A 19128-nucleotide genomic window follows, 5' to 3' on the forward strand; every position below is an offset into this window, starting at 1 on the left:
TCCTTCAGACTTCCGACACTTTTGGTAAGAAGTGAGCCGATGCATGGAGAGCAGATCCTTTGGTTTCTTTGATATCGAACTTAGCGCCCCAACCACCACTGGCACAATCTTTGTTTTCCATACGTTGCCAGTTTCTCTTGCATGGCTTCCACACATTCTACATTTTTCTGACACATCTTGTTTTTCAATCCTGGGCCCGGTTGTTCGAAAGCCGATTAACGCTAATCCCCGATTAAAAGTTAACCAAGGTTTTCATTTCGCCGGTTTAAAATGCCTTACAAAGCTAATTTTAACTACAGTAAAAACCCGCGTGTAAGAACCTACTTTTTTAGAGTTTGGCAAAACAGGTTCTTATATTTTGGGGTACTTACTGGCATTTTAGGCTAAGTAGGTTCTTAATTAGGTTCTTAATTTTTACGGAGTAGAAAATACTGTAGTATAATATATGGTTTGTTCTTCATTATAAACTGTTACAGTATTTTATAGAATAAATGCTTATAATCAATTGTAACCGAATTGTTTTATAACAACAGTTCACATTTAACATACATTGTGCATTTTTAGTTTCACTGTGCAATTTTTTGATCTCTAAAGACAACCTTTTTGGTAAAATTTTATAAATAAAATAGTTTAACCCCGAATATACATGTAAGAACCTGTTGGGATTTTTTTCGGCTAAACAGGTTCTTATATTTTGGGGTATTAAAGTAGCAAATTTATGCCAGGAGGTTCTTAATTTTCTAGGTTCTTACACGCGGGTTTTTACTGTAATAGCAAAGAAAAGTCTCAAGTCAAAACTGAAGGACAAAAACTTTTCGCAAAACCTTTATTGTCTAGTAATGGAACTAAATCAAAGTTCTCGTTAACCCAGGATTAGCTTAATCGCGGGCTTTGAACAACTGGGCCCTGGCTTTTATCATGTTTGTTCTTAATGCCTGGTCTTGGTTCGACCTGTTCTGGAGTATCCTTCAGCAGCGGTGGATCCATACACTAAGGATGTCAGTGATATCTTAAGCGAGCTGCAGAGGGATTCCCTTGAAGAAAGACAGAAAAGGAACAGACTAACCTTGCACTAGAAAATCCACAGTGATCAAACAGGATTGATGTTACAATGTACCTAACCACTCTGGGACATAAAAGTCGCCATGTTAATACAAAGGCTTACAACTCCAATTCGCTCATACTGATTATCTCAGATTTTCGTTCTTTCCTAGAACAATAAGGGAATGAAATATTAATGTAGTTAAAGCTCCATCCCATGCAGCCTTTGCTGCCCTTGTTTCAGTATTGTAAATTTTCAGCTGGTTATTTATCATCCTTCATAAATCCTTTGACCGCTGGCAAGAATCATTTTATTGATGGAGGCGAATAAATTTGGTAAATGGTAAATTGAAAAATGAACTGTCCGTGTAGCTCATTTACTGTCCAATTCTCTACTATCTCCCCCTCCTGTCCAACTTCCATCTAGTTGTTATGCGACTACTAAAGAGAGTTACCAAAGAAACTGCGTTCAAACGCTGGCTGCATCGATTATGGGTAGCCTCATTTTACGTCCACATATACCGAGACGTTGTGGCCGACAGCTCGTTCATGGTTGAAACGAAAGTAACATAGAATCGTTCTGAATGGTACGTTTCTATCCAGATCTTAACTGAAGTACGATCGTTACAACTCATCCTGTGCATTAGGGCTTCTTTTGAATTCCTTGGCAAAGAATTGCTACACGTAGACAAGAGATTATTTTTCAGATGTTCCTGGCTGTAAATATGGTTATAGCTAACTTGTTGGACGGTGTAAAAAAGTTGACGGCAATTAGGTTTCTGATCTCAGGCAGCTTTGACTATTTATCCAATTGGTAATGTGTAAAGCATGTCCCTCAGAGTTTCAGCATGTAAAGTCGAGCGAGTAGGAACGAACTTAATTGGTCAGATCCGAAAGGAGCTTATTCTTCACTACATGCATCCGCGTTAGTCATAAGCCCCACTCATTATGGCATAATATGACCATAGTGCTAGTTCCTTTCTTTAGTTTCCTAATAATAATAATAATTTCAATCCTGTTTTCAAAACTTTTCTCGCTTTCCGTCCACAAAGGGAGAGCTCATGGAGCTTTCCATCCCAGTCTTTCTATTTTTATTCCGGAGTATCCGCCCTATCGAGCGCTAGCTGTTTAAGTATCCCGAATCCCGCCACATTGATGTTGCACTCCAAACAAAAGAAACTAGTTCGTTATTCAATTCTGTTTGATTAAATCGCCGTTAAAGTACATAAACAGTAGCCCTTGATCCTCAATATGTCTAGACAATTAATAAAACAAAACTACTTTCGAATAAATTTAGTTAGCTTCTTGTACTTGATACATTCTATATACGTTCTATAACTGCCTTTATACATCAGACAAATCAATTTCGCGTGTTCAAGTGACTTGTCGAAAGATATTCTCTATATGAAACTTATCTTTACCAACACGCTGTGTAATATAGTCAATATAATTATTTAACAATGAACGACAGAGATGTTAAATTACTAGGCTTGGTTTGTCTATTTAGTACCGTTTTTCTTTACGGTTTCTGTGCTTACACATTACAAATAAAATCGACTGAAGTATAACTAGAAAGTACATGATAAAGAAGAAAAAAGCATCCAGAGTAGAAAGTATTCTAAGCTACAGACGACTCGGCGATATCCACCAGCACATTCTTTTCAATTTACACATTATTCTTTGTTCCTGATTGAGTTCAGTTGAGCTTGACCAGCTACTTGTATTTGCTTGCTTCATACTTGGCAAGGTTGCATTAAAGCAAAGAAAGCCAGAAACAATTCCTTCTTTCACTGCAGTGAAATATGCCGGTCATTTCTGAGTCTCGATATAGCTTATGCATATTCTTTCAAATACGTTTATACACTGTTAGTGGCATCAGTGCATGGGTCACACACTGCATTGTTCACATCTCAAAACAGAAAGCGCCCCTTCGCTGCTTTATCCACAGATCACATTTTTTGATGTCTTTCACCTGTTCGTAGAAAACATGAGATGGCAAATCATCAATTTCCTGATCGCCAAGGAGCATTCTTTTGCCACACTGAGGACAAATCACAGACCTTTCGACCACGAACTTTTTAAGACACGCTTCGCAGAACTCGTGTAAACAGTTGAGTATTTTAACACTGTTGCCGTCTTCTCTGTTACAAAGTTTACACGACGGCTGTTTGTCATGCTCTTTCAGTTCCTTGGAGAGGACATAAGAAGAATCGCCCATTTCGTAACAAGAGGAAAGAGACCAGATTGCCGGAGAACTGTAGAAAACTCACTGAGTGTATACTGGCGATGAATCGAGACGGGCGTCATTTATAGGCCAGTATACAGTATTCGGTTTCCGTCTCACTGCGTCACATTATCATGTTTGACGGATAATCGATCTTTTCAAACAGTAAGTAAATATCTGAAATATCTTTTCCTTATAGCGACAATGCTATTTATCCTACTCATTTGTTAAGATAAAACTAAAAAATGAAATAACTCTAATGTAATTGGAACAGTGGACAGATAACAAGAAGAAAATATGACATACGTCACTGATGAATTTTCCCGTAGTGTCCGGAAAAACGTATCCTCCTACGCATTTCGTCACGCAATTTCCAGGCTGGGAAAACCGTTACTGCCACAAAGAATATAACACAATTAATTAAGGGCTTGTCACGCAAATAATTCAGTTCTTCAGCAACTTTGGTGTTACAGATTGGATGAAAAAGCCTAAGAACTAGGTTTTCTGTCAGTTTTCGCAATCACCAAGCCTTTGCGACTTCAAGCAGGCTCAGTGTTTGCCGGCATGGTGCTTGGACAGAGGAAACCCGATGAGATCTTGCTGATGCATTTCCGAGACTGATTTCCCACGAAAGGACGACAGAGGTATGACCACAAGTTGTATGTATAGGGATGACTATGACGTGAGCTGCACACCCCTGCGGTCGACAAAGTGCGGAAATAAAATGTGCGGTCGACAAAGTGCGGAAATTTCTGTAAACAGCTTTTTTTAAATTTTAAATTTAGTTTTCTTCTCATTTCTAATCGTTTTTAGCCTAACTGTATATAGCAAGTCCACATCAGCCTCTGGTTGCGACCTTTTTAACCTGCCTTACCAAATAAAGATATGTATGAAGGGGACACTTTGTGATGTCTATCATACAGTTCATGCATCTCATTAGCGTGCATTTCTGCACACACTGTATCTCAAGGGAGCAGGGGGCCGATATAAAAGGTATATGACACGTCACATGAAGGTGAAATTGACAATGGAAAGCGCTTCCCAAATCTGACTGGTCTTGCACAGTTTAGAGAGAGAAATCAGATCAGAAGCATTCAAGGACTGGATATTTATTTCAGCAAGAGGGAATTAGCTACAAATAATTCACTCCTGTTTTAAAAGTTGCTTTGCACGAAAGAGTCATCAACAATTTATATTTAATTGCCCAAGAATTTGTAGTTCTCAGCTTGCGTCAAAATAAATTAACTACGTTTGACGGAAAACCAAAGACACAGGAATAACGCAAACATGTTGAAGTTGAGGAAATGACGTCGCCACATCAAATATTGCGTCCGCCTCCAAAATTCAATAAAACATGCTGAGCAATAATGATGAAGGTTTGTTAACAGACAGAAACTTCTGGTCAAAAATAGTAAGAGTCACTGACCAAAAAAAAAGATTTACTCACACCATTGCATGTAAAATACTCATTTAACCTCTCGCGTCAGTCTTCTGATAAATTATTTTAACCTCGACTGACACTTTCAGATCTGGGTTGACGATTATATAGTAATACAACCCAGAGGCCTACAGACAAACGTTTTAATTCGAAGTTGTTTGAAAAACACTTGATTCTTTAAAGTACTCAAAGCTGCAAAACTAACTTTACAAGACAAAGTGGACAGCTACTGTCTTCAGACATGTACAGTGATAGTAATTATTATCTAGAGTTTAGTCCTATCCAAAAGTCAAATGGCAAAGGCTGACGGTTCGATTTCTGTACAACGCGATTCACGAAAATAGGCAAAACTGTAAAATTGTTCAAAAGAAATTCTAAGTTTTTCACACTGTGTATTTCTTATAACTCTTCTTTCAGCAGGTCTCCGTATTTGGTCACACGGCTTCCAGCAAAGTCACGATAGTGCCTGACAAGTTCATCTTGGGATAGAAACTTATCCTGTAGAGAGAGAACGAACAGTGAAAAGTTAAACTTGCAATAAGCGTGCACATATCCAATATCAGTGATAAGATTCAAATTAAGGAAGCCTTCTATATTTCAATAAATGAGACTGACAGGTGCCAATCAAGCTTTTCATTACCTTGTTATCATCGCCGAGTTTCATGAGATGATTTGCTTCAGACTGGATAGGGTCGTTATCCATCCCGGGAAGGATCCAATGCTGGATCTCTTCCTAAAGGAGCGCACATAACAATATTAATAAGGTTCCTTTCACCGAGCCCTATCTCAAAATGACCTCCGACTAACGTACCATAACTAGTCATGTTTTTGTTTTGATTTGCCAACAAAAAAGAAAAAAAAAAAGGAAAAGAAAAAAGACGGGGTTGGTGGTAGTAACAATCCATGTTAACTATGGGGGTGGGGGAGAGGAGGATTTGACAGAACATCCTGTTGCTATGCGTTTAATCCGCGTTGTCAATTGAGTGTCAAACGTATTTCGCATTCGTTTGGTTTTGCTTTACTCCGCTCCGTGATGAGTTAAAAAAAAAAAGAAAAACGAAAACAAAAACAAACTCCGACACAGTCTTCTAGTAGTTATCATTACGGTTTTCAGCGGTTTAACTTATAAACAAAGCAACTGGATCATTATCCATTGTATTGTCTCTTTCACCTCGCTGGCATGTTATTTTAAGAGCAAACCCAATTGTGTTTGTTTTAGTTTACTTTGCTGTTTGCGTCTGCTGTGATTGGTTAAAGTAATGACTTTGGTTTTGGTTTTACGACAAGCAACAGAAGACCAGTTTATTTCGTAATTGTTCCCAGGCATGTCCCCGCATTCATCTTTCAGATATAGATATCTCTGTAATTTTTTGTGACGAAATAAAATATATAAAATTTCCGTTATCTCTCAGATAGCTTCTTTATCCCTGATCCCTCCCCGGGTGACAAAAACAAAATCTATAACAAAGTGATTACGAAGCGACGTACCAGGTTAAGGTACCCGTCGTGGTTTAAGTCCAGCTCTTTGTTAAAGCTTCTTGACAAGCCTTGTTTGGTTTGTGGATCCGCTGACTTGCCTGTTTTATCACCTGTTGTGGTGAGACGAAACGGTCAAATACAAGCATGATGTGCTCTAGTTTAAAAACAACTATAACAATACTGCTAATGCGACAAAGAACGAGAAAAAGAAACTGGCGCGCAAAACAGAGTTTAAGAGAATTTAGAAGTTTATGTAGACGCAAACCACTGGCGAAGGTTCACATGTTCCACATATACTTCCGAATTCTCCCAAACTCCCTTGAGGAAGGGTTATGTAAGAAAAGGGCGCCAATTTCTTTTCCACCATCACAATGATATGAAGAGAGAAATGAGACATTATTAAGCTCATTTAATGCAAACAGCTTCATCTCAACATACCGAGGTATTCCTGAAGAGACACTTTTCCATCCTTATTCGTATCAAACACATCCAGGTTTTCCTGTTACATCAAAACAGTACACGTTATCAATATAAACAAAAGTTTAATGAGTGCGATAAAACCATGAAATACTTGGCAATATTACGATGTAAGATAAGATAGTTTAACTTTTGAGAAAAAGGTACATTGCGCTGCTTTTCTGTTGAAATTTGGGGTGTAATGCAATTACAGAATCAAATAGCTGATCCCGTCTCTAAACTGCTGGAAATACTGTCTAATTTGAAAGTTTTTTCATGAACTAATATTTCGGTATCAGACGAAACAGAATATAATTATCGTTTATTTCAGCTTTTAAATTTCCTGCGCGCGTCCATTTTCGATTTTATGACGTCATATGGTTTCCATATGACGTCATGTGGTTTTTTTTGGCAGAAGCGCCAACCATGACGTCATAAAATAAAAAAAATGGTGGCGTTGGAAATTTAAATGTTCGTTATGGTTCTTTCCACTTTGTAAGAGATGATTAGAATTCAGTCTTTATTTCCAACAATTTATTGTCAATCTGTTGCAACAGTCGAGGTTCCTTAAAGACGTGATCATTACCTGGACAAGGTATGAGGTCATTCGTTTTGACTCCTCTGGGTGTAGGAAGAGAGTGAGCTCCTCACGTGATAGTTGGCCATCGCTGTCAGTGTCAGCAAAATCAAACTTCCTTTTCTCACGTGATTGAATTTCCCTCAATTCTCTGAGGGTCTGTTGGGACAAACCTGTAATGGGGGTACAATCACTGATGTTAAATAAACGTAATTAATTGAATTAATAAAATTTGTAAGGCAAAAAAGTCTTGTTTATAGGGTGAAACTACCTTTGATTTAAATAATGTAGTTCTCATTTTTGAGTCCGTAGATTACATAAGACACGAACAGCTAAATGGAAACTATTATATTAGAAGTTCTTTCCTGTGATACTGTTTAGTGTGCTTCATGATGTGGTTCAAATTATTGATTCTGTGGACAGGTGAAATCCTTAAATGTGATCATTTGAAAGCTACTGAGCAGAACGTTCCTGTAGTACTATCAACGCGCCCCCAGATACCTGGGTAGTGGTGTAGTGAGATTTCATAAGTTCTATTAACGACAAAACAAAAACTAAGAATTTACATAAGATAACAAACTTATGACCGCAATGATTAACGTCATGCTCATCTAGTTACAACGACAGCATTACTCAATAACAGATAACAAATAACAGTAAAACAATTAATAGTTTCAATACTAAATCCTTACTATGCTACAGAGGAAGTCATTACTATTACTAGCATCACTATTTCCTAACCTTCCTCAATGGACGGGTGAAATTCCACTTGTTTGAACTCTTCCCATGATACCTTGCCGTCCTTGTTGGTGTCCATGTCTCTCATTTTGATGTCAGCTCCACGTAGCACGTGTTTTCTCATGTGTTGCTCAATCCACTCATAAAGTTCGTCTATGGACACTTTCTTGTCTTTGTTGACGTCTATTTTAGGATACAGCTCCCTGTTTAGGGAAAAAGATAGATTAATGTGAAGCCTAAGACAGCTATAAAGATAACAATGAACATTAATCTAAACATCGGTGATAAAAAAAGCAATGCATGAAATTCCAAAGCCACTTGCCTTAACTTTTGTTTAACTTCATCAGTAGGCAATTTCTCCCATTTCTGTGCTTCTTGTGGCCCGAGGAAAGCTTCATGGTCATATTCTGGGTTATGTATATCGTCTTCGTAATGCTTCATTCTCGACAAATCGTCGTCATGGAACTCGGGATATTTCAGACGGCTTGCGCGTACTTTTAAAATACAAGCACATAACGTTACTATACAAAGGACATTCAATACTCGAGACATCTTGGATTCAACCGGAGGCAAGCGTCACTGGGAAAGACAAGGCAGGACGAATGACTGACAAGTTTATGTCGAGTCACTGCGATTTCTGGACTGGAATTTATACAGTACACGGTTTTCTATCGTGTTAAGCCACGTTGCTTTGAATATTGGCTAATGTTCACTCTAGCGTGTATTTGCCACGTTGTCTATCATTATAAACCCCCACTTGGCACGGAATAATATTTCTGCAGTGAACTAAATATCTCCGTGACGAAAGTACAAACTCATCAAAACTTTTGGCAATTTATCGATCCTGTCATCGTTAAAAGACTCCGTACAAAGATTCACAGACGCACTCGTGAACTGCAAGGCGGTTCCTTACCAGCAATTCTGGGGTGGTTTCATCGGCGGCACAAGATCACGTTCGAGAAAAAGTGACTTATTCCAATTTCAAAAAAAATTTCCTTTTATTAGCTCAGCCTTGCTTTTTCGTGGCGTCTTGCGTGTTCAGTTTTTCACAAACCGTAACTGTAAATCGAAACCAAACAATCGTTCCAATATCACACTATACGCTTGCACGGTAAGTTACTCAGTGAAGCGTTACGTTTTAAAACTATATTTAAACAGAAGTAATATTTGATTGTGTGTGTTTAGCATCAGGGGGTTTAAATGTGACCGCAAGGGTCATTAAGTACTTATAGCAATATGTAAAGCTTTAATTTAAATCCAGCACCATCTAAGTGATCTGACAGGAGTGTAACATGAAGACAGTAATACCGCGAATTGGCGCGTAAATCAGTGTAAAACAGTAAGGATTTCTCAAAGGACAAAACGAAAGTGCTGTTTTGTAAAAAAACACATCATCCTCAAAGGCATTCCACTAAAATCAAAGTTCCATTGCCGGTTTTAAAAACAAGCTGAATACAAAACGTGTGTTCAACTGCAACGGACATATGGAGAAAAAAGTCGTCGGCAAAAAATATAATAATTTAGAGAGGCATGTAAGCACCTCAAACTCTCGTTTCCATGTTAATAATGAAACATTCGGCCTGACGTGGTTTGACCTTTATGGATTAAGTAAAAGTGCCACTCTTACCCGCTGGGCATGCGGTCTAACGTCATCGGAGAGCAGACTGATCATGAATGAAAACGAGTATCGGGTGCATCAGTCAAGTATTGGATGTTCAAAGAGCGGAGAACTTTAGCCAGTGAATAAGTCGATATTCAGGAAACAAGATGGGCAGACGAACAACATAAAATACTTTCAGTTTCCTTTTTAAAAAAATCAAAAAAATTCCACAAACTAAAGCCAGGAAAAATGTTCTAGTTTATTTTATACGTTGCAGACTAAAATAACATGGAATAAAGTAAGTTTTAATTGTAAAGAAAAGATCTGTGTAGTGTCCATTGTCACAGTTCATCTTTGGTTGCTTTCTTGCTGGTTTGTTGTTTTTCAGAGTTTTTAACTTTGAACAGGCTCACGTGATTCATTACTTCCTCTTCATTTAACAAGCCATCCTGCGAAATGAAAGAAACATTATCTCGTTAAAAAATAATTTATTCAGGCAATATTAAGTCTGCTAACTTTAGAGACGGTTGAGTCGTTAGTCTGTTTATTTATTTATTGCACATTCACTCAGCATTGGTTGAAGATTCGAGCCAGGTGGTGCATTTCTCAGAAATCCAGGAGGCATTTCTGGACCGAAAAACTCATGATTTTATGCGCACGATGTAAAGAACAATACCTCTCGGACCCGAGAAGACCACGGAAGTTTTAGACCATACGCCCTGCCTTCGTGTCGTTCCTCTTACCCCACAGCCTCTCGGGGACAAGCGAGGCCTGCTAAGCGGGCCTAATAAAATGCTGGGGGAAACCCTGGGGGTGGACCAGCATACCATCTGGGAGAGGGGTTGCTCTTCACGAATAGCAAACATATAGAGACTGCCAAATTTCACCTTAATACCTCAAGTATAATATAGATATCAACTTGTATCTCACAGCAAACCATACTCAAGAACCTGTTGCTCTGTTTTTATAAGCTCCTACCTTGTTATCATCGGCCTTCTCAACAAGCATCTTTGCTTGACTTTTGGCCTGAGAAGCGGTGTTCATTGACTCCAGCCACTGTTTTATCTCGTCCTGTATTTGCGAATAGAACATAAAAGTTCTGTCAAGTTCACAGAGCAACGACCAATAATGCTCACACTTCATTTTACATTCAGAATATTTTAAGGTAGTTTAATTAGTTTAGGCTTATTGCTTTGTACTCTAAACATAAGTAACTTCAATTCTACTCATCCTGTATTCGTTTGACAAGGAGCTTCAGACAATTTTAGAACCAGTAATATGGCAGAAATGTTATGCTCCTCAGTCTAGTATATTCCGACAAAAATAGGGCGTCATGGTTCAAATGTGGCAGTATAAATAACTTCGTATTAAATGTGAAGATTAACTCACTCTGCTAATTTTTCCATCCTGATCTTTATCTTGTTGAGCGAAAAACCTTTTGTAAACTTTTTGATTCGCTTTGCCCTTCTTTACCATCTTATCTATAAAGAACAAAAACAATTTTTCGTTGTATAACCTCAATGAAAATAACTTATCTCATTTATACTCTTGAATGGAGTTTCTCTTTCACACGATCGTTATTTGGCGCGTTTTCCCGGTCTTGGTACCAGTTGTACGTTTTCTTCTTTTAGTTTTCCGTGGAAGCGGTTGCGCCTTTCCCTACGCTTGGCACCGGTTGCATGTTTTCCTGCGCTTGGCACCAGTTGCATGTTTTCCCGCGCTTAGCACCGATTGCAAGGTTTCCCACGCTTGGTAACGATTGCAGGTTTTCTCGCGCTTGTTACCAGTTGCATGTTTTCCCGCGCTTAGTACCAATTGCAAGGTTTCCCACGCTTGGTAACGATTGCAGGTTTTCCCGCGCTTGGTACCGATTGCAAGGTTTCCCGCGCTTGGCACCAGTTGCATGTTTTCCCGCGCTTGGCACCGATTGCAAGGTTTCCCGCGCTTGGCATCTGTTGCAAGTTTCTTGCGTCCTTGACTGGTCTATTGATAATTTGCATCGATTACTTGATTGCGTAATTAGCATTCATTTATACGTTTTTCCCTGTTTGTCTTCACTTCAAGTTTTGGACTGTTCTGCCCATCTATACATCTTCCGTTTAGCTACATTAACATGTTTCTGTACCTACTTTTATACTCATCCAATGATATAAATCCATCTTTGTCGCTATCACCCATCTCCAAATATTCCTATTAAAACAAATTATAATAACATAAGATTAAGAATCGATAAACATCATATCTTTTTCTTCAGTAAAACTCGCAAGCAAGCACGCTCTCTTAGCGGATCATGTATTCGCACCAGAATCTTGGGCGGACCTGCAATTTGCCAGCCGCGAGTGAGGCGAGTTTACGGATAAATCGAGGCCTCGTCGACACAACGTCGTTCCCAGAGCCTCTCTTAAGAAAGAATCGGGGAACGAAGCGACCGCTGCTACTCACGTGAATGAGCATGCTCAGTGCCGTCTGGATACAATAAACTCATTCGATGTCGAATGAATTCTTGGGATACTCTACTGCAGGAAATTTTCGCGATACTCAACACCCTTGTAAAATTACTCATTGGCAAAAAATTTCCATAATAAGCTAACTTAAGTTGAGGAAAAAATGACGCTAGATGTCTTGTTGTGACGTCACAAGAACCCTGAAGATGATTGAGGAATGGCAGACAGAAACATTCCACGGCGATTGCGTGTTCGGATTGATTGAATCATGCATGGAACTTCTGAGGCACTAACCTGATCTGGGTAGTGCCTCTCCCTTTGCAGTAGCTGGGTGGTGCAATTTAATGGTAGGAAAACGAAAAATAAACACTACTGACCAATCTCGTTCCCAGGGCTCTTTCGTTGTAAATTGGCAAGGCCTGGGAACGAGGTTGACTACTGACAGTTGGGAAAATTAAAAGAAAGGGAACAAACTCGTACATCAACAACAACATCAAACATGTGTGGCTTTTCCTCCGGGTGGAACATGGAAACCATTTCGTCTTGCGTCAGTCCACCATCTTCATCTGCATCTGCGAGATTAAATCTTCTTTTCTTTTGTTCTTCAGTGACGGCTGTGAAAAGAGGACAAGCGGCACTTAGCACGAACAAGCTTAAGACGCAGTAAAAAGGGCGATGTTGTCCTCATCTTAGAAGGGGACAAAATCAAAATCGCATCAGGCCCCTACTTTGAAGCGAGAATATTTAATTTTCCATCTGTGTGAAGGTGGTGACCTGCGCGATTTTCATCAGACGCTAGCGACGCAATATTTTTTGCGTCGCCAAGAAGACTGGCTAGACGGAGGTGTGGGGGAAGGGAGGGAGGAAGCGGCAACACGTTCTTAGCACTGGTGGCCATATTGGATTTCAACGACCAAAAGACACTGGGGGCGAGTTTGTTGATTACCTCCAATGTCCTCTTTACTCCGTCGATATTCTTCCCATGATATCTTGCCGTCTTCATCCTTGTCCAGCTTCTTCAATCGAACTTCAGCCTCGTCTTTGTAAGCAGACGACAATGCTTCTTGGGTCCAGACTGTGAGCTCCTCAACTGACGATTTGCCGTCCTTGTCTTTATCTGTGAGTGGAACAATTTTCCTGTAACACGTAACAAGTAAGAACAACTTTTAAATTTGAGGCCAACTGGAATGGTAGAGCTTCGCTTGTAAAGGCTTAAAGGAAATAGTAAAACTAAGAGCTTAAGTTTTCTTGAAGACAGCACAACCGAAAAATTGTACACAAAAGTAAAATAGGACTGAGCGATTCAACACCGTATAAACAAACAAATAAACAATTAAATACTGATATATAGACATCTCTTTCACGACATTGATTTTGTAAATTTCCTTACAATTTAAAGGCATTGGTACATGGAAACTAAAGAATATATACGAAGTTATTTTCATAATTACTTACCGAAGTCTCTCCTTTAAGATTTCTTCTACTGTCTTGTTAGAAGCTGGTTTTTTTGCGGTTTTCTGTTTGGGTAGAGCTGGTGAATTGGCGGCAAAAGGACAACCCGCATGAACTTGTAAGATACAAACACAGAGCAAGGCAATACAAACTATGCCAAAATCACGTAACATTTTCGACTGCAAGCTCAAGCAAGTTCGTCTTAGCTGCAAAGAGAGCGTATAGCACTGACGAATGACAATTTACAAGTCAATAAGCCAGGCGAACTTGTGCGAACGATCGTAATTTAAAAAGACGCGATACTCGTTCTTGTTTAGCCACGTTGCTTAAAGTATCGGCTGAAGTGCATTCTACCGCGGCAATATATGCAATGTCGTCAAACGTTGATTTACAATAAAACGATGACCGTGACCACAATATAAAGCCGGCCTTTACTTACGTCAAATGCTTCGCTTGAGTCACGTATTTGCAAACTTGACCACGCATTCCGCAAGAAGTGTTCCTGTACAAAACTTAAAATTAAACTGAAGAGTCTTCCCCTAACTATAGTTAACAGAAATATGATATATGAAGTATATTTTACTCAGCATATTGCATGCTATAACATAAACGTATATTGTAAATACGATAATCGCTTAATCAGTAGAGAACCCACCCGGTGATCCATTCCAATATAACATTGTATGAAAACAATACATTAACCAGCCTACCGTTTCAACAGGAAAATTACTTGAATATTTGATTATGCGTATAACATCAAACAAGCTAAATCTGACAACAAGGGTCGTTAAGTGCTTCTAAAATTGCCGGCAAATTTGTTGACGATGATAGCTCATTAAGAACCCTTGATTTGGTATCTTGGGTGAATATTTAATTTCACTCCATGGGTATTTCAATAGCTTTTGGGTTTTACAACCAAGCTGGTCAGTGAATCGTGACGGCACGAAAAAGAGCTCATGAAAAAACAAACAAACAAACAAGCGAACGAATATCATTTAATATTTGTTATGTAAGTTTTCGAAAGTTTCGTTCAAGTTATCACTGAATAACTTTGACCAACTATCTCGTAGCAAGAGTCAACGAGAGTCTACGAACTCTCCGGCCAGCAGATGTAGCGGAAAAACACAACAAAAACATGCGTGAACTCCGAAAGTCATTTTCTTAGCAACTTCTGGCTAAAATAGCCTGCCTTCGATGGCAAAACCAGTCTTCCCAGTCAACGTGTTACGATTCTTCCACTGAAATGTGTACACGCAAACCTTCTTGTTGGCGAATTGCCTGTTTGGCTTATTTCAGACATTCCACCCCAGCTTGTCGCAGAATACTCTTCCGCCAACGCCAAGGTATTCCGTCATATTTGTTAATTATTTGTAGGTGATGTGTGGGCGGATACACAAAGCGATCTTGTTGTTTCATAACAAGCCGAAGCCGAGAAAAAAGTTTTCAAAATACTTTACAGTTCGTCCTTGATCGTCTGCCCAGACTGATAGCCTTTACTTCCAGCTGTGAAAAGTTCCATGTGGTTTAACATTTCCACTTCGCTTAAAACACCATCCTGTGTATACAAAGAAAAGAAACAATGTTTCACATTAAACTAACCTACTAAAGTACCGCGATGCCATATCTTGACATGAAACTAACTCAATGGACCAATCGTATTTCGCAGCAAAACATACAACCCGTGCACTGAAAGCGCGGGAAAAATGTGCAACCGGTGCAAAGCGCGGGAGAAAATTGTGCAACCCGTGCAAAGCGCGGGAAAACATGCAACCCAAGGAAAATCCTGCCTTTGCCAAAGAGGAAAAACATGCAACTGATGCCAAGCGCGGGAAAAAGGACGTAAGACAAGCCTTGGCTTTGTTAGAAAAGAGCAGCGTTTTATTCTCTCATTTTTCAAAGCGGAATAGATCAAACGAACTTATTACACTTCTGGGATGACGCTAAATTAAAGTAAACAATTATTACAATTTACCGGCTTTAATCGCGTTTGAAGCCTTTTCGAATTTACTTTACTTTAGCGTGTTAATGATACCTACTTTGTCGTCGTCCGCCATGTTAACAAGCCGCTGTGCTTGATTCTTTGCCTGAGAAGACGTGTTAATTACCGACAACCATACCTTCATTTCCTCCTAAAGGGAAAAAGAAAAAAAATAACTTGGTTTAACCAGCAAAAAGACTAACGACGTCCAGGCTGGATGTTTAAAACAGCTGATTAATGCTAATCTGGAATTAAAAGATCGAATGAAAGCTGCGTGTGGCAGTGCGTGTCTCATAACACTATACCTTGAAAGTAATGACATTTTACTGATGTATCTACTTGTGCTTTAAATTATGCTAACTTTGTTAAGTCTGCCATCTTGGTCTTGATCCAGCTTTCTGAAAGATTCGTCAGCGGTCCGACGGTTCGTGTTGCCCGAATCCACTGTCTTCACTACAAGAAAAAGTCCACAATTACTGCGATCTAAGAGAGTGTGTACTATTCTCTAGAAAGAGGAACTGTCAAATCGCTCTTATCCTACATTGTTCTACGTAAACCACGCTACAAAATTCAATAAAATTTCCCTCACCTTTGTACTCATCAAAAGACAGATGACCATCTTTGTCGCTATCCACGAACTCCATGAATTCCTACAATAAATTATAGGAGAGTTTAATCCGTTGTTAAGGACAACGTCTGACCCAAAAAAAAGTGTCCGTACGAGGGAACCCCGCTGTACACGGACACCCACTTACTGTGGACCCATCATTGACCCACGGCCCATGATTTTCCCTAAAAAACGGACTCTGTTTATACAGAGGCGCTGTTAGTGGGAAAGAAAAGTTGCGTGACAGCTGCGGAGAAGCCTGTAGTATGTTTTCTAAGGGGATGAGATCTAAGAAATACAGCAGGCCCCAGTTGTTCAAAGAGTGGATAACTTTATACCGCTGGATAGCGATTTATACACCCGATAGAGTTTTCCGCTCTTTGAACAACCGGGACCAGAAGGATATTTCAACAAGAAAAAACAGAAATCGTACCTCAACTATCACTGCAAACATGTGCGGACTTTCCTCAGGGTGGAACATAGAAATCACCTCGTCACGTGACAGCCCGCCATCTTTGTCGACGTCCGCTTGGTCGAATCTTCTTTTTTCACGTCCTCTTTGTTGCTCTGTATAACCTGTGAAATAACAATGAAACAATATCAACTATCACAAACTCACAAAGAATCGGTGGTTAATGTTGAACGATAAATAAGTCAAAGATCTCTCACCCTTACAGGTTCAATCAAATTCATGTGAAGATTTTCAAGTGTGATTTCAAATGCACCGTAAAAATAGAGGACATATAGGTCCTCAGTTCCGATAAAAGATCCCCTCCAATATCAGCCTATGGTACTGTTACGGTTGGCTTTTTTAGGGTGTTTTATTAGTATTGCAAGCTGTTTTTATTGTTAAGCCTAACATAATTTGAAACGTCAAGTTCCCTCCAATCATGATGATAAACTCTCCACAAAACAAGCCCCGTTAGAAAATGACCTCCTTAAAACGTCCTTTGAACTAATCCCAGGTTATATACGGAATTTTAAGATATTTTCATAAGGCCAGTTGACTATGACAGCCTGTTCCCGAACCCTGTTACGACCTATGACTCATACATTAGGTGACAACTTTCACTGCGAAAAAATAAATGCTGTCCAAGATATTAAAAAAAAGAAACTTTAAAATACACATGTTAAAAAAGAGCTTCAAAAAGTGCTCAATACTCCGTCTGTGTGCACCACTAGCGCCAAAACAATTACATTTTGAATCAAGTCCTTTTATTTGTTATTAAAAGGCATGCGACAGGACACGAGCCTGTGGTTTTACCTGCTCTGTTTTCAGCGTTTTTCGTATACTCTTCCCACGTGAGCTGGCCGTCTTTATTCGTGTCCAGTCCCTCCAACCGTGTGTCGGCCTCTTGTTTGTAAAAAGCCTTCATGCTCCTATCAGTTCGGGAGGTAAGTTCTTGGACAGATATTACGCCATCACCGTTAGTGTCTATAAGAGGAATAACTGACCTGTAAGAAACATGAAAACCACCGCAATCAACAACTATTAGCAGAGTGTAAAAATAGTGTCAACACATATGACACACGCCTCATGACTCTTTGCAGAGCATTATGAGAACGAGACCTCGCAGCCCCTTTCCACACTACCCAACCCTTGGACATATACAAATGCAATAGTCCTAGTTACTTGCTCAGGCTGCTTGAGCTGGAATAGCCTGCGAAGGCAGACGTATTTCCGGCTGTTGCTTCTCTCTTCCGGCGGAGAAAAGCGACTGCCAGAAATACGTCTGCGTTCGCAGGCTAGAGCTGGAATTGCGACTTAACATTTTTTGATCTCAAACAAAATTACAGAAATTACAGAAATCTCACCCGATCCTCGTTCCTATCTGAAGGCTAAAGTGTCACGCGTCACAACGTGATCTGCGCGGGAATTTTCGTGGCGTGTTTTTATGGTCACACAACGCTTATAATCAAAAGGCGGCCGGAAATGTGCTTTCTGGAATACTTGCGTATTAGCGAAGGAAATTTCCCAGAGAATGGTCATTTAATGAAGCTAGTTGGCCGTGAGAACCACTAAATGTTTGTCTACGGTACGACGAAAAACATTTAATCTCGTCATCAAGTGAAACCGACATTCTAAACTGTCGGATAATTTTATGATAACTTCCCTTTGTGATACACAAAAATTACAAGCAGCAGGCCTCTGGGATGAGCCTACTTATCTTTCTATTACTTTGACCTTGCTCTGTTTTAAAGAGGCAACGCTTTCACTCACCTTAGCCTGTTCCTTTCTTTGTCTTTGTCAGATTGAGCCGTCTGTTCTTTGGAATCAAAGTCTGGAATATTGTCGTTACCTCGAAGACTGGCTGAAATTCCCCGCCATGGATACAAGATACAAGTGCAAAGAATTAAGGAAGATAATATCATTCTACTGAAAAGGATTTAGCCCTTAAATTGCTGAAGATATTGGGCAAAGAAACCCAAGAAGCACAGTGAAAAGACAAACAACGAGATCTGTGTTTGAATGTTGCGTGACACAGACACCTTCAGCTTAGCTTCCGGTTTTAGAAACGGAAATTGGTACTTTCATTCATTTTCATTCATTTTTTATTTGCCCCAATCTTTATACAATCAATAGGTTTTCTGCATTTTACATATATATTGTTGGCAGGAGATCCCAGCAAGTTTTTGCAAACTTTTCTTTAGGGGATGCGAGTTTTGTGAACTTTTGTTGAACTCAAGTTGTGGAGACAAGCGTCGATTTTAGCGCGATTTATCGCTGTGATATCTCAAGGGCTTCTTAAACACGTTTGAAACTTGGGGTAAACTGGCAAGAACTCTCAGAAAACGTACAGCGATATCATGCCGAAATTGCACAGAAATTGAACTTGGTTTACACGTATGGTTTGAAGTTTTGAAGCCTTGCGCGACAAAAAAAGAGATGAAGTGCAACAAAAGTCGTGCCTTTAGATGGGATGGGGTTCTCTCACAGGGTGGAATTCCTTCTAAACGGCGATTTAGACGGTACGATTTTGCCTACGATTTGTCACATGCGACACGCTTACGCCATGCCTACAACACGAATCGCGTCGTGTAAATCAACCTACAACATCCTTACGCCAGACGCACACAACACAAAAAATGTCGC

The 19128-nt window shown here is 39.6% G+C and overlaps 2 protein-coding genes across 5 annotated transcripts; both read right to left on the reverse strand.

Annotated features, from left to right (window-relative positions):
* Nucleotides 1–2224: 2224 nt before the first annotated feature.
* On the reverse strand, nucleotides 2225–14293 carry LOC146468201 (calumenin-B-like). 4 transcript variants are annotated; one of them, XM_085125156.1, is made up of 8 exons: nucleotides 13553–14293; nucleotides 8272–8447; nucleotides 7957–8152; nucleotides 7225–7388; nucleotides 6621–6681; nucleotides 6192–6292; nucleotides 5344–5436; nucleotides 2225–5201 (listed from the first exon to the last, which is right to left on the reverse strand). In XM_085125156.1, exons 1-8 carry the CDS (start codon nucleotides 13620–13622, stop codon nucleotides 5103–5105), a joined length of 960 nt encoding a protein of 319 aa, XP_084981282.1. In that variant the 5' UTR covers nucleotides 13623–14293; the 3' UTR covers nucleotides 2225–5102. The 4 variants fall into 4 exon arrangements, with proteins under 4 accessions (XP_084981282.1, XP_084981280.1, XP_084981279.1 ...); XM_085125154.1 differs by lacking the exon at nucleotides 13553–14293 and having other exon boundaries at nucleotides 7957–8156; nucleotides 8276–9869; XM_085125153.1 differs by lacking the exon at nucleotides 13553–14293 and having other exon boundaries at nucleotides 8272–9869.
* A 133-nt stretch (nucleotides 14294–14426) lies between these two features.
* On the reverse strand, nucleotides 14427–18893 carry LOC146468202 (calumenin-B-like). Its single transcript, XM_085125157.1, has 8 exons — nucleotides 18677–18893; nucleotides 18256–18563; nucleotides 17299–17489; nucleotides 16468–16610; nucleotides 16017–16077; nucleotides 15789–15880; nucleotides 15486–15578; nucleotides 14427–15004 (listed from the first exon to the last, which is right to left on the reverse strand). The coding sequence occupies exons 2-8, from the start codon at nucleotides 18405–18407 to the stop codon at nucleotides 14903–14905; spliced, it is 834 nt and encodes a 277-aa protein (XP_084981283.1). The 5' UTR covers nucleotides 18408–18563; nucleotides 18677–18893; the 3' UTR covers nucleotides 14427–14902.
* Between the last annotated feature and the right edge of the window lie 235 nt (nucleotides 18894–19128).

The sequence above is a fragment of the Pavona decussata genome, unplaced genomic scaffold (assembly GCF_977016875.1).
Source record: "Pavona decussata unplaced genomic scaffold, jaPavDecu1.1 SCAFFOLD_133, whole genome shotgun sequence".
Classification (NCBI taxonomy): Eukaryota; Metazoa; Cnidaria; class Anthozoa; order Scleractinia; family Agariciidae; genus Pavona; species Pavona decussata.